The sequence below is a fragment of the Calidris pugnax genome, unplaced genomic scaffold (genome assembly GCF_001431845.1).
Source record: "Calidris pugnax isolate Ruff unplaced genomic scaffold, ASM143184v1 scaffold178, whole genome shotgun sequence".
In the NCBI taxonomy this organism is placed as follows: Eukaryota; Metazoa; Chordata; class Aves; order Charadriiformes; family Scolopacidae; genus Calidris; species Calidris pugnax.
Genome location: NW_015090986.1, coordinates 2,791,074 through 2,805,607, shown reverse-complemented (window position 1 = coordinate 2,805,607; position 14,534 = coordinate 2,791,074). Strand labels below are relative to the sequence as shown.

At 36.9% G+C, this 14,534-nt stretch overlaps 1 protein-coding gene across 1 annotated transcript in view; it reads right to left on the bottom strand.

Moving 5' to 3' along the window:
• LOC106894889 (lysine-specific demethylase 4C-like) overlaps positions 1 to 14,534 on the bottom strand; it is a 73,350-nt gene that overhangs the window by 43,603 nt on the left and 15,213 nt on the right. Inside the window, exons 2-4 of the mRNA XM_014953879.1 lie at positions 10,796 to 10,960; positions 4,280 to 4,455; positions 1,320 to 1,434 (exon numbers count right to left, since the gene is read on the bottom strand). Coding sequence (XP_014809365.1) covers positions 1,320 to 1,434; positions 4,280 to 4,455; positions 10,796 to 10,939 — 435 coding nt within the window. The 5' untranslated portion in view covers positions 10,940 to 10,960. The remainder of the gene's footprint in view (positions 1 to 1,319; positions 1,435 to 4,279; positions 4,456 to 10,795; positions 10,961 to 14,534) is intronic.

Sequence of the window (14,534 nt, the reverse complement as noted above, 5' to 3'; positions counted from 1 at the left end):
TGAGCGTTCACTCGGCGTGTGCAGGGACCCAAAGGCAGGGCTCTTTGGCTGAGGAAACCCGTTATTTTTGTCCCTATATTTTGATACGGCATATACGCCAAAAATAAAAAAAAAAAAAAAAAAAAAAAAAAATCAGAGAAAAAGGCAAGTCTCTAATTCTTGAAAGAAACACTGCTTTCCTGTCCTCCATTTTGGTCTCCACAAAGCAAGAGCCATCTAGAACGTCTCTTCACCAAAATACCCCAAATCAGAATCTTCAATTTTTTTCTAAATAATTTTTATATAGCTATTCGGACACACAATAAAATTTAGACTTGCTGCTTTCTCTAAACAATAGACCATGAGATATATAGAGTGCAAAAATTGAACTGCCTTAAGCCATCTTGGCTGACCACATTTATCTCTGGACAGTCTTCAAGTAATTTGTCTTCTGTAAAGAAATATGAAGTATTAGAAGAGCCTCAGACCACCTGCCACACGGAAATTCTACTTTTTTTTTTTTGAATGATTAGAGAATGCAGTTACACCGAACGTGAAATAACTCAAGAACTCCACACATGACAGATTCTTTTGCAGAGAAATTTACCCTATATTTTTTAAATCTTCAAATATTTTTTGAAATGCTAACATTTCTTCTGTTAGTCTCATTACGTAAATAATCCTTTCAAAATCTAGTTCCTATAGCTACTCACATAACCTAATTAATATCAACGGATATTCTGTAATCCTGTGGATAACAAGATCTGTGTTAAGTCCCATTTTATCCATGAAGATCTTGGCAGGTGACCAGCAAAACTCATTTCCTTAGGAAGTTTCCATTTTGTCTATTTTAATGAAGAGGTACACAGTAATTGTAAGCACATTTCCAGGAAACTGCAGGCATTCCAGGCATGTATAAATTCCAAGCTATCAATTTTGGTCAGTGAAAGAGAAAGAAATTAAGTATTTCATCTTTTAACTTTAAAGTTGAACTTATTTAAAATATCACTAAATTTTCACAGTGATACACAGATGACACGCATGCTGAAACGTTGAACAAATAAATAAATAGGAAGGAATCTCAAAGTCCCGGAAAGTTGAAAGTGAAGGAAGGGAAGAGTCTTATGATCAGGAAGAGTAGCAATATTCTACTGTCTAAGGACAGATTGACTCTTGTAGATGTAGAGTCAATTTCAACCTTGCTTGGAGTCTTTTAAGCAAGTGACAGAAAGATTTCAAAAGGACAGATTCTCAGTCACAAAGCAAGAATGTATCCTCTAAGTACAGTACCCTTTAAAAGAGGGCTGGAAGAGATAAACTTCATAAAAAGCTATGCATACTTCATCATAAATGCTCCCATTGATATCTGCTCCATAAATTGGTGCCACAAAAGTCAAGTTCTTCCAGTATTTACGCTCCAGATCTTCATAATCTACGTATCTTGGGGTGCAGTATCTGCAGAGGAAGAGGTAGGCAAAGGTTCAGCATAGTCTTTCAACAACCACCTTCACAATGGACTATGCTTCTAATCCTGCAAACTGAATTTTAAGAGTTCACTTTAGCTCAAATTCACTGAAACAGAGGAATTATTAGTTGTCTTGAATTCTTAGTTTCATGATTCACCATGGCATGTAACCTTCTACCTGACAGCTACAGTAACTGAAGTCATACCCCTATCCATACAACATTTTCTTCAGTCTGCAGCAGCTAAACAGAACTTCTACTCACTGTCCTCAGGCTGAGGCACTCCCCTTTGTTTCTCCTCCATGAAACAGACACACATGGAAAAGGCACTTAATTGACAAGTATTTGTTATTTTCCTGCCTCACGACAAGCTCTGCAAAACAGACACAGTTCTGAGACAGGCTTTGTGTAGGACCAACTCAAATGTACTAATTCTGCCAAGTAGCAGACCTGCCAGGCAAAAACAGTGCTTTCCCTTCCCCAGAGAAATCTTTTGAGAAAAGGCATAAAATGTTTCAAACAGTTGATAAAATTAAGTAGACCAGGTACATTTAAATCACAAAATAACACAGAAAAGAGACAAGCAAGTTAGGAAAACACATCTTAACCAAAGACTTCTCAGCAATGGGGTTGTGTCAATTACTTGTCATATTGGCACTGAGTAATGTGGATACATAAACTCAGTTACCATAACACAAGTATCTTGATATACTTGTGGGAGGGGAATACAGGTATGTCCCTGTTTCACAGAGGTCAAGGTGGAGAAGCACCTTGGTTCAATGGTGAATGGCAAATGCTTAAACAAATAAAAGATGCAATGCATTAGACTGAGCACTCACAATGCTTTTAAAGGCAAGTATGATATAAATTAGATGTTCATGGCCCTTCTCTCTTTCCCAAAGGAAATGGGTAACACCACAATACTAAAGAAAAGACTCTTTAACAGAGAAGTCTTCTTCATTAAGGAACAAAATTACATTTACAGGAGAATAGCTCCTCTCATCTACTTAATAGTTTAAGAAACATGGACTGCATTAAGAGTGTTATTGGAGTTTATGTGACATATTTTCTCAAGAGCACTGATGAACATTTAGAAGGACCCACAGCTTGTAAAAGGTAAGAAGCCCTTCCAACTGTTCTTCCCTTTACCTATCAAGTTGTAAACTGATTTAGTAAAATACATGAAAACTAAAATCAAAAACATTTCCAAAATATCTTCCATGATAAACAATAAAGTAAACTTAACTAACACCATGATATATACTAAAGTCTTCACAGTATTTCTGCATTATCAAATTATTTTAAAAAATCAGTGTTTCTCATTTTATCATGGGTTAATCAAATATAAACTTTAAACACATATGGACAGGTATCATAGAAACCGGCATCAGATACCATACAGGTTTTATATTGTATTCCTCCCTCTAACAGTTATGAACAAATAATTTTAAGAACTACAAAATCAGTTCCCATTCCCAGTTACCAGAGGAAAAAAACTGTGTGATAACATCAGTTTTTCACAAGTAAAGTATGGGCAGAAACATACTGATCTTTTTTAATTGAAAAAAGGAGATCAGTTTTGCATTTACAAAGGTGTGGATATTACGGAATACTTGCTGAGGAGCCTCTTAAACAGCTTTTCATGGCCTACTTTTTCCTGATCTTGATAACAGCTTCTCTTCTTACCTCTTAATTTCTTAATTTAACTTAAAAGAAAATCTTTCCTTCAAACTAGGACAGCATTACCTACCTTCATTATATTCAAATATCGTTTCTCTCTAGGATTCTTTGACTCACCTTCCAGAATCTATTTCCAGTCAGTTTTGAGGAAATACTGAAGGATAATTTATTCTTTTTATGTGCCCAAAAAGGAATAGGTAATAATTCCTTCACTTCCCTCATCTTGGAATTCCTACCAATTTGAACCTTTTTAATACTGCACCTAGCCCTTCACAGACTTTTTTCCCCTCCCTTAATATCCATCTTGCCATAACCAGAACATGCACATTCGCTAGGAGCAGTTGAGTTCTCTGAGATTAATGCAAAAACTTCTGGGCAAGTTAAGAAATATGTTGTTTTTTTTCAGCACTACATGATGATAGGACATGCCAGTATTTAGGCCAAAAAAAAAAAAAAAATCAATATTAAACATTAATAAGTGTACTCAAAATAAAACTCAGGTATAAGTCTGTCTCATCTTCATTATTTTCAACATAAGCATTTGTTACAACCATAGAATAGAATCATAGAATCATATTGTTTGGAAAAGGACCTTTAAGATAATCAAATCCAACCATTAACCTAACACTGTCAAGTTACCACTAAATCATGTCCCTCAATACCACATCTACACATATTATAAATACCTTCAGGGATGGTGATTCCACCACTTCCCTGGGCAGCCTGTTCCAATGCTTGACAACCCCTTCAGTGAAGGAATTTTTCCTAATATCCAATCTAAACCTCACCTGGAGAAACTTGAGGCCACTTCCTCTCATCCTATTGCCTGTCACTTAAGAGAAGAGACTGACCTCCACTTCGCTACAATCTCCTTTCGGGTAGTTGTAGAGAGCGATAAAGAATAGAAAGAAAAAAATATAGGCAAAAAGCATCATGTCTCAGGCTTTTCAGATGCTTTCTTGCTGCCATGGTACTACAAGTCTTCAATAACAGAAACAAGATTCATATTGTGGTATTCTTCCACAACTTAGGAGACAGGAAAAGCTCTACTGAGTAAGTTAAAAAATCACTAGCTGCCTAGCACAATTCAAAGAAACCACACTACGTGAACAAATAAATATTTGTCTTCCTAAGCAAGTTCTCTCCATATACGTACTTGTCACTGTTGGCCAGCTGCTTGAACTCCTTTACTGTCATTGGCTTTTTCTGAATGTTGTACTGTGTGAAGAGCCCCGACTGGCCAGTGACCATCTGCTGAATCGGAGCAGGAATCACCAGATCTTCAATATCATCATAATGCTTTCTTGGCTTCCACTCCTTTGGTGGGATAACCTTCAAATTCAGAAATAAAAAACAGGACATCAACAGTTGCAATACCAATCAAAACTTTCTGCAAAAATTCTAAGAACCAGTTAAATATGCCCACATTGTCAAATAGGATTTGCTTACCTGCTGTTTCCCAATAACTAACTGGGCACGTATGTGCTCCTAGATAATACAGAAACCAATTCAAAACAGGCATAGTATCGCCTCAATTCAGATGCACCAACTCACTCACCTACAAGAATTCAATCATGTGCAACTGTGCAAACATACACACGTATAATAACTGAAATATTTTATAATCAGAGCCCTATGATTCACAATTTCTTCATATTCCATGATATAAAAATGTTATCCTCAATTTAAAAATAATAAAATAGATTCATACAAAAGAGTGACATTCTCCTGTCTAAATGTTATTTGGTGTAAATAGCATGAATAACTTAATTTCTTACTGAAAAATGAAAAAAAATACAGCTATTTCGGAGAGCTTTAGATTTTAGAGTCTGTTTAACTTACTCCCCATAAAACTTCAAGGTACAATTCTATTAGAGTAAAAGTTAGCACTAATACAGACATACTAGTTTTTAGATTAACATGATTTAAACATCTTAATTAAACTATGTACAGATTAACCAATTGTAAAGTTGACACTTTTATTTCAAATACCACAGAAATGTCCAAAGTCTAAAAAAACTCCACAGCAGATTCTAAAGTGTCAGCAATAAAGTCATTAGGAATTTCAAAGAAGCCTGTAGTCATACTAGTGTTTTTTAACAGATTGTGTAATTTTGAACATTCCTTGCATATATTATTTTATCTGAAAACAAAAAAACACTCTAGATTTGAAATTGCAACCACTTTAAAACACAGTTTTTGTTCTGGTTTTGAACTTTTACTTGCCAAAAGACTCAGTGATACGTTCTTTGATCCTTGATTATAGTCATTGTTTCCCTTATTCGCTTATTGCTCAAATCAAATTTTCACAATTATTGGCTTGGAAACTTTTAAAGCAACATAAAATAAAGTAGGATGGCTTTCATAAATATGCATCTACCACATACAAATTACGTTACTTTAATAATTAATTCACATCTAAAAGATAGCCTTTACACTAGGCTAGCAAGGCTGTTCCTCTAATAAGCATTTCAGGATTCCACACAATGCTGATCCTGAGAGCATTTGCTGACTTTTCAAAATAATCACAAATGGGCGAACACAAATGGGCTAAGGTACTCAAAAGTCCATCCCTCAAAGAAATCTGATCAAGACCATCCATGCTAGCAAGCACACATCAAAACAGAAACACCAAGCTGAAGATGTTGTCAGATAGTAACATACTTCCATACCTAATGTTTTTACTTTAAACATAAACAGGCTTTTTTATCCAGTTTTTAGATAGATGCAACTCCCTCTTTTCATTTTTTCCTTCTCAGCTTCCATAGGACTTCAGTTGTACAGGAACTACTTAGCAAGTTTCAGTGTTGTTTGCTTTTAGAGAAAAAAAATAATCGAATCATCTTGTGATTCCTACTTACTTCTTTCACACAAGTCTTAAATTATATGCACATAAAGAAAATACAAAATATTGATTTGGAAGCAGAGAAGTCATGCATTCAGAATATATGCATAGAAATCAAATATGTGCACAGAGATTTCCATTTTCATGATTATTAAGCATGAACTTGTAGGTTTGGCTCAAACATATGAATACTAAAAAGCAAAATTTGCATTATCTTATTTAATTCAAGGTCAGTGTGTTTTAAGCAACAGAAATACTTTCACAAATACAGGTTCAAAATATCCCCTTCTAGGTAACCGGAGCATGTTTATTACTGTTGTAATTAGACTACTGGTTAGAGAAGTAAATTCTGTGAGGACTGATATGCTAATCATCATTTTGAAAGAAAAAAAAAAAAAAAATAGTCCCTGCCCCATTTGCATTTCCTAACAAAGGTCAGGGAAAGGATTGGAGATGTTAAAATAAATGTTAAAATAAAATAAATGTCCAAAGCGACACACAGCTACTCAGTATCAGAGCTGGAAATAACGACTCAGTCTCTGAGTTTTTACCACTGACCTGTCCCACTGAAGTCTCTTCACATTTCCTTTAGTAAAAATAACCTCTTCAGAGTGAGGCAAGTTAGGTTTATTCCATGGAAGCAACCTAGATCGAATTCATCAACAAAGCTATCCAATGCTCAAATATAAAAAAAGGAAAAACCTAAGGCAAGGCTTTCTCATTTATATATCTTTATATGTATCTCAAACATCTTAAGCACATCAACACTGCCTAGTATTTAACGTGATATATATTCAGTTTTAGATAGGGATTTCTTAATTATAAACTAGCACTGAGTCTCCTCTGTGAAGGCCACACATTAGTATAACTGAGGTCATTTCAGAGTCCTATCGATGCATAAATCACTGTTAAATCCCCTTTCATATACTAGTAAGCTCCTGTTCTACATTTGATCCTGAATGGCACTGGCTACTATTTCTATGTAGCTACTTCTGCCCCAATTCTTCTGAAAACTGTTTTTATTGTACTTGCCAACATCTACTTTCAGTATCATGTTCCAAAATTACTTTTCTACTTGCCAATGCGACTGCAAATTAATTTAACTATTTTGCTCTATATAAATGCAGTATGAGTCTCCAAAAGACTTCTTATTCAAGCAAAGAACAACTACTCTACCCGTCTGCCTCTTTTTTCATTTGCTCTATTGCATTCATTCCTTATTTCCCTTTTTAAGTATAGGATACTTTGTAACAATTAGACAAAAATACATTCTCTATTCCTAAAACTCATTCCAGACTTCCAAAAGCCTAATGAAAAATTTTTAGCAAAAAACTTTTAGCTAGGAATAAGGATGTGAAGATTACAGCAATATTATAGAAATTTAAAATTATGCAACAAAGGCAAAACCGTTTCACATTTTCTTCTTCCACATTCTTAACTAATGTTACTATGCCCATTGCTCTCCTCTGGACATTCTCAATGGTTCTGGCTCTTTTCTCCTACACTGGCTGCACATGGAAGTTTAATTACAGAATCACAAAATGGTAGGGGTTGGAAAGGACCTTTGTAGATATCTAGTCCAACACCCCTGCCAAGCAGGTTCACCTCAAGCAGGCTGGACAGGAACTCATCCAGGCGGGTTTTGAATATCTCCAGAGAAGGAGACTCCACCACCTCTCGGGGCAGCCTGTCCCACTTCTCTGGCACCCTCAAAGTAAAGAGCTTTTTCTGCATGTTCAAACAGAACTTCCTGTGTTCCAGTTTGTGCCCACTGCCCCTTGTCCTGCTGCTGGGTACCACTGAGAAGAATCTGAAACCATCTTCTCGACACCCGCCCTTTACATATTTATAAGCATTGATAAGATCCCCTCTTAGTCTTCTCCAGGCTAAAGACCCAGATCTCTCAGCCTTTCCTCATAAGAGAGGTGCTCCAGTCCCTTGATTATCTTTGTAGCCCTCTGCTGGACTCTCTCCTGTACTTCTCTGTCCTTCTTGCAATGGGGAGCCCGGAACTGGACACAGTACTCCAGATGTAGCCCCATCAGGGCAGAGCAGAGGGGAATAACAGCCTCCCTTGAACTGCTGGCCATGGTCTTTTTAAATACAGCCCAGGATATCATTGGGCTTCTTGGCGACAAGGGCACATTACTGTCACATGTTCAGCTTGTCCACCAGGACATTGCTGGATGGCAGGAAAGGAATCAGAACCAGAATCAAGATAAGGAACCAAAACAGAACGATGACTGAAGCCATATTCATGTCTCAAAAAATCTGAAGAATCATAGAATCATAGAATCATTGAGGTTGGAAGAGACCCTTGGGATCATCGAGTCCAACCATCTACCCTACTCTACAAAGTCCTCCCCTACACCATATCCCTCAGTACCGCATCTAAACGGCCCTTAAACACAGCCAGGGATGGTGACTCCACCACCTCCCTGGGCAGCCTGTTCCAATGCCCGACCACTCTCTCTGTGAAAAATTCCTTCCTAATGTTCAATCTAAACCTACCCTGTTGGAGCTTGAAGCCGTTCCCTCTCATTCTATTGTTAATTACCTGTGAGAAGAGACGAGCCCCAACCTCTCTACAGTGTCCTTTCAAGTAGTTGTAGAGAGTGATGAGGTCTCCCCTCAGCCTCCTCTTCCTCATACTAAACAGCCCCAGCTCCTTCAGCCGCTCTTCGTATGATTTGTCTTCTAGGCCCTTCACTAGTTTTGTTACTCCCAATAAGACAAATTCATTATCTTTTTACACTTCCTACTGGCTGAAATTTTTCAAACAGGAATTCCAAGACATGGAAGAGTCTCCTTTTCAGATATCCTAAAATTCACACACAGAAATGACTAGTACCCTGGGCTCAAACCATGACATATTTCAGTCCCACAGTTAATCTTAAATACACCCACAGCCTCAGAAAGCATTGAGCACCATGTATCAGGAAGCCATTGACCAGTGTCTCCAGCTGCTTCAACCCCTGACAGAAAAGAGAAGCAGCACATAAAAAACTGACAGAGAGCAACAGAAGCTCTGAATTATTATGAATATTTCAGAAATAAGTACAGAAGCTTGCACAGGCTTTTTAAGGATTATAGTATCGTATTTGATTATATACCTCCTGAGAATTATCAAAGAGGTAAATAGAGAGACAGTTTTTAAAGGAAAATGAAATATAAGGGGTTTGGTTTTATTTCCAATTATGAAGCTTCTGGTTTTGAATACTATCGAATGAAAAGTTGTAGTCTAGGACAGACATAACCGTCATAAATAGCATATCACAAATATTCTTCTTCTTAAAAAAAAAATAGTTCATTTTCTGGTTTTTTCCAACCAAATTGCACACTAACCCTGGCTCATATAATAGCTTGCTTATACAGCCAGAGAAAGCAAGGAGTACAATTTATGCACACCTGTCTGTTTTGTATGCAACATACCAAAGAACACATTATATATGAATAAACAAATTTAAATGGAAGAAAATCAGTATCATCTCAGTGGCTGGTCATAAGGTTTTCTATTTCTATTTTTCTTTCTATTTCTTTGGCTAGATCCAAAAAATGAAAATATGAAAATAAGAAGTGTTTTGTGTTGAGTCCATATATGTAATCCACAGAGTAATACAAAGCTAGAATCTCCTTCTCACACACGTTTTAATGGCGTAAATCAGTTGAGCAACAGATGTCACTATGATGAATTTGCTGTTAAGTATACCATTTAAGATGAGAGGATTGCAACAGCTCATCCCCACACAAAAAAAAACAGGTTCCATAATACAGCTGAATACGTGAAAAATTCAGCTAAGGATTTCCTCTGCTGTCTATTTATCACATTTCTACTCCTGTTTGCAGCAAAGAGTTTGAAAATATGAGCTATATGTATTCTATGCTCAGAAATCAGAAAGCAAATAAACTACAGGGTTTTCAAAGTCTGAGGGTTTCAGTTTGGGTTTGTTTTACCAGCAGACAGGAGGAGTGGGCAGGGGAAAAAAAAAAAAAAAAAAAAAAATATCAAGAATTGCAGGTTTTGTTTCTCTTCTCTTAACTTTCAAATGTCTTGACTTTGCAATATTAACTTAAAAACCCAGTGATGCAGATGTCTATTGCCACTGACTACTTACAGTAGCTAAGGATTTCTAAACCTGCACTGTGCCCTGCTGGTTTGAACAGTGGCAAAACAGATAAGGCATAAATACTTACATGATGTAACACTAAATTACATCAGACTTAATCTCTGACAATCACCCTCCATTAGGGGAGGAGCCCCTGCTGTAAGATCCTGGATATACCATTGTCCAAAGGGCAATGCAATAGCCGTTAGTGTACCTCCAATTATCATTAACAAAAAGATAACACAATCACCATTAAAAAGAAAACCATTTCCATTCAAACAGTGCCTCGCTATCTTCATGCATACACCTATTACTACAATGGGATTATTTGCTCCAGTAAAGTTATACACAACCCTAAAAGACCAAGTTCAACATCTGGTAGATTAGGACTTTCCAATTTATGCTCCAAATTCTCTGGTTTGTTCTGATTTGCCAAAAACTAGTTTAAATCTGCCTCTTTTACTATTGTAGACGTGGAAGTATTTTACAGTTAGAGAGAAAACAGTATACATCATCTTCATTAGTTTGCATGAAACCTCATAGATACCAAAAAGCTTTCTTAAAACAGCAACAGATCAGTATTCACTGAAAATCATTTGGAAAACATTTAAATACTAAAATGGTCAGTTTTGTAATCAGTATTGTAATATGGTAAATATTGTAAAAATATTGTAAAAACAGGTATTAGGAACAATTTTCCTGCTACATTACAGATGTTTACCTTTGCAACTCCAGCCCTATGAGCACCTTGTGATTCCATGTACGCTAAGTATTTGTTGAACTCCCTGAATTCATCCATCGAAGGCCTAAAAGTCATGATTTTGCAGCTCGGGTTTGGAGGACTATCTGACATGACAGCATCCATTGTGGTTCACTTTCAATCCAGCTATAAAAAAAAAAGAATAAAAAAGTAACATACACTGAAGAGAATAATCTGTAAAACAATTTCTGAGATTCAACTTACAAATTTCAAACATGAAAAAAGCTTCCAAAATACTCTGCCCATGCTAGTATAAACAACACAAAACAAATGTTTGCTTTTTCTCCTTACCCTTTAGGAATACTGAGCCCTTACATAGCATAAGCACTATCTTGAGTGACATACCTCTGTTTTGATGGCACATTTTCTGAAGTTAACCTTTAAAACCATACTAGTATCTTACTGTGTTGATCCATCTGCAGGTTGCTGCATTTGTCTGTCTAGAGATTTACATTATACATGCACAATCCAAAGTAAAAAACTATACACTTGATAAAATACCAGTACTCCCATTTAGTATACAGAAAAAATTGATTACTCGCTTCCTACTCACACTGCAAACAGAGAAAGAACACCTGGATTTCCTAACTCTCACATCAGCAATTTTACAACAAGACCATACCACTCCTCATTTCTCTGAAACATCCTCAACAGAAGCAAAGCATCCAAGTGATACACACAAAGACAATCGGTGTTTCCTCTTATTTCCATTTCTACATTGAGAATGGCTAATCACAAAGTCATATTTCTGTTTCATACCAAGATACAGTAATCATGAAAAGACTGATCTTCAGGCAACTGACAGATATATTTCAGATTCAGCACTTGCTGAAATTTCCAACCATACATCATCATGTGCCATCTCAGCTGCACCTCAAACACTGTGTTTGGGCCCCTCACTACAATAAAGACATTGAGGTGCTGGAGCGTGTTCAGAAGAGGGCAATGAAGCTGGGGAGGGGTCTGGAGCACAAGTCTTATGAGGAGAGGCTTAGGGAACTGGGGTTATTAAGTCTGGAGAACAGGAGGACACCTTATGACTCTCTACAACTACCTAAAAGGAGGTAGTAGACAAGTGGGGATTGGTCTCTTCTCCCAAGTAACAGGTAATAGGACAAGAGGAAATGGCCTAAAGTTGTGTCGGGGCTGGGGGAGGGAAGTGTTAGATTACATATTAGGAAAAGTTTCTTCACTGAAAAGGTTATCGAATATTAGAAAGGGCTCCCAGGGAAGTGGTGGAATCATCATCCCTGGAGGTATTTAAAAGACAGGTAGATGTGGTGCTTAGGGAAATGGTTTAGGGGTAGTTTTGGCTGTGTTAGCTTAATGGTTGGACTCGATATTAAACATCCCTTCCAACCAAAATGATTTTGTAATTCTATCTATTGTTCACAATATTCTTCAGTTTATCTTACAAAAAAGCTCATCCCAGAATACAACTAAATCAACCGTGACTAGCTTCTAGCTTTTTTGTGATTTTAATTTTCTGAGCATAGAATTTCACTCATTCCTCATTTTCTCCATCTGCAAAACTCATGCAACCGTATTTTTTATGCCACATACTGTTGCCACAAAATTTTGCTTGTGTGTCAGTGTATTAGCCACTAAATTCATTAGCGTCATGTCCCTTCTAGCTTGGTATGAATCACTCCACAAGAAAGCTGTATGGAGATGATGCCTTTAATGTCTTTCCATGTTTCACTCCCCTATTGTTTTCCAACATTTAGCTTGCTTTTTGTGTCTTTATTTTTCCTCTCATTTTTCTCCACACTTCACCCAGCACACCACTCTCCATTCTTAGCACTTAATTCAATTTCTTTTTCCAACCTCCAACCTTCAGTAACATCCCATTCTCCTCTCTACACTACTTTCCATCCCTGTTTGAACTGAAATTAACTCAATTGATGCAATTCTCCCATTCTGAAAATCAGTGGTACTTTAATTTGGGGGTATTTTTGTATTTACATTATCAAGTCCACATAGGCAAACATACCTTAACATGTGCACGTGGGATAACTTCCCTCAGCAGTAAACAGCTGGCTTGTATATAATACACCATTTATTCCCATACATTAAAGTTGCACATATAATCTTGCTTCTATGACCAGCCCCAGGAAAACAAAACTAGGATTTATGACCAAAGGTGAAGATATGCTTTCCTTCATTGCAAAGTGCAATAGACAGTATTTTCTATTTATAATGCTTCATTTACAGTGAGACCTGAAATACAATCAAACAGGATATTTGATTTCTTTGTACAAAATCAGCTTTTAGGCTGTTGTGATTTGGGCTGGACCAGGCACTGAATGAACAACAGATGCTCTCTTTGTCCTATTTCCCCTTCAGAGAGGAGAGAAAATGACAGAGAGCTTGATTTAGAAGAAAGAAAGAAGAAAGAAACTAAACTACTTTAATGAAATACTAATAATAAAATAATAAAAAGAAAATATAATAGGAAGAAAATAATGAAATATATACAATATATACAAAACTGTATTGAGCTTCCTGGATGATGATCATGTCACCGGCAGGCACCAGGAAAGAACCAGATTGCACACAGTGACAGATGGCAGCTGAACTCAGGAACTGGATTCAGGAAAGTACAGACTGGGATCAAAGACAGACAGAGTCCTCCTCTGACACCAGCCACTGAAGAAAGAGGCTGACCCCTCTGATCCCTCAGCTTTTATACTGAGCATGGTGCAGCTGGGATGAAGTGCCCCGTGGGTCAGTTTTGGGCCACCTGTCCTGTCTGCTCCTCCCTGCAAGTGTGACCCCTCAATGCTTTTCCACTTCTGACGCTCCAACGGGGCACATAACAAAATTAACTGATTTCATTGTTACAGCACTAAGTATAAGCAAGAGCCTCTCTGTGTCCCATTCCTTGGCATCTATAAACATCAGACCTTATCACTGCTAGAAATGGACACTGTCTGAAAAATATGCTGTTAGTTTCAGGGAGTTAGAAAAGGTGTAACTGAAAAGCAAAATTACGAGAAAGAAAACTGGTTCTGTTTTATGAGAAGCCAGGACATAGGCTTTCACATTTAGGTGTATTAAATAAGTATATACATTAGTGAAATAGACATACACACTACCTCTAAAAACAAACTCTCTGCTATTCCTTCACTGGGAAAAAAAATCAATAATCCTTCATTATTCATCATTTTACACCTTTCAATCCATTCCATTGAGTTTACACAACATACCCAGTAGGCAGCAATTATTTCATCATAGCATACAGATGAACATTGTTCCCTCAACTCTTGCAATAATCTCCATCCAACATTGTCAGTGCAGTTTTGGGGGGCTTTGTAGTGAAGGAGGAGTAGACATAGAGAGAGAGAGAGAGAGACGAGTTGTTTGATTCTTTGGTTGGTTGTAGGGTTTTTTTGAAAAAAAATAAAAAATTTCTTCAGCATTCACTTACAAATTTGTCCTTTACATCACTAATGCCCTTTCCTTTAGTAGATAGAGAGGAACTTTCCAAAAGTGTGCTTTATCCACTTACCTGCCTAGCAGCACACCAAGTATTCCCAAACCAAGTCAAGCATTCCTAAAGAATTAACTTTAACACGGGAGGGGAGGACATACTGCAACAACAGATAGTTGGAATTATGTTCAGTTAACCAATACTACTTCAACATCTTTCAGACATGTAATTTTATCTAAGCCAAATCAGAGCAACTATTTCTGCTTA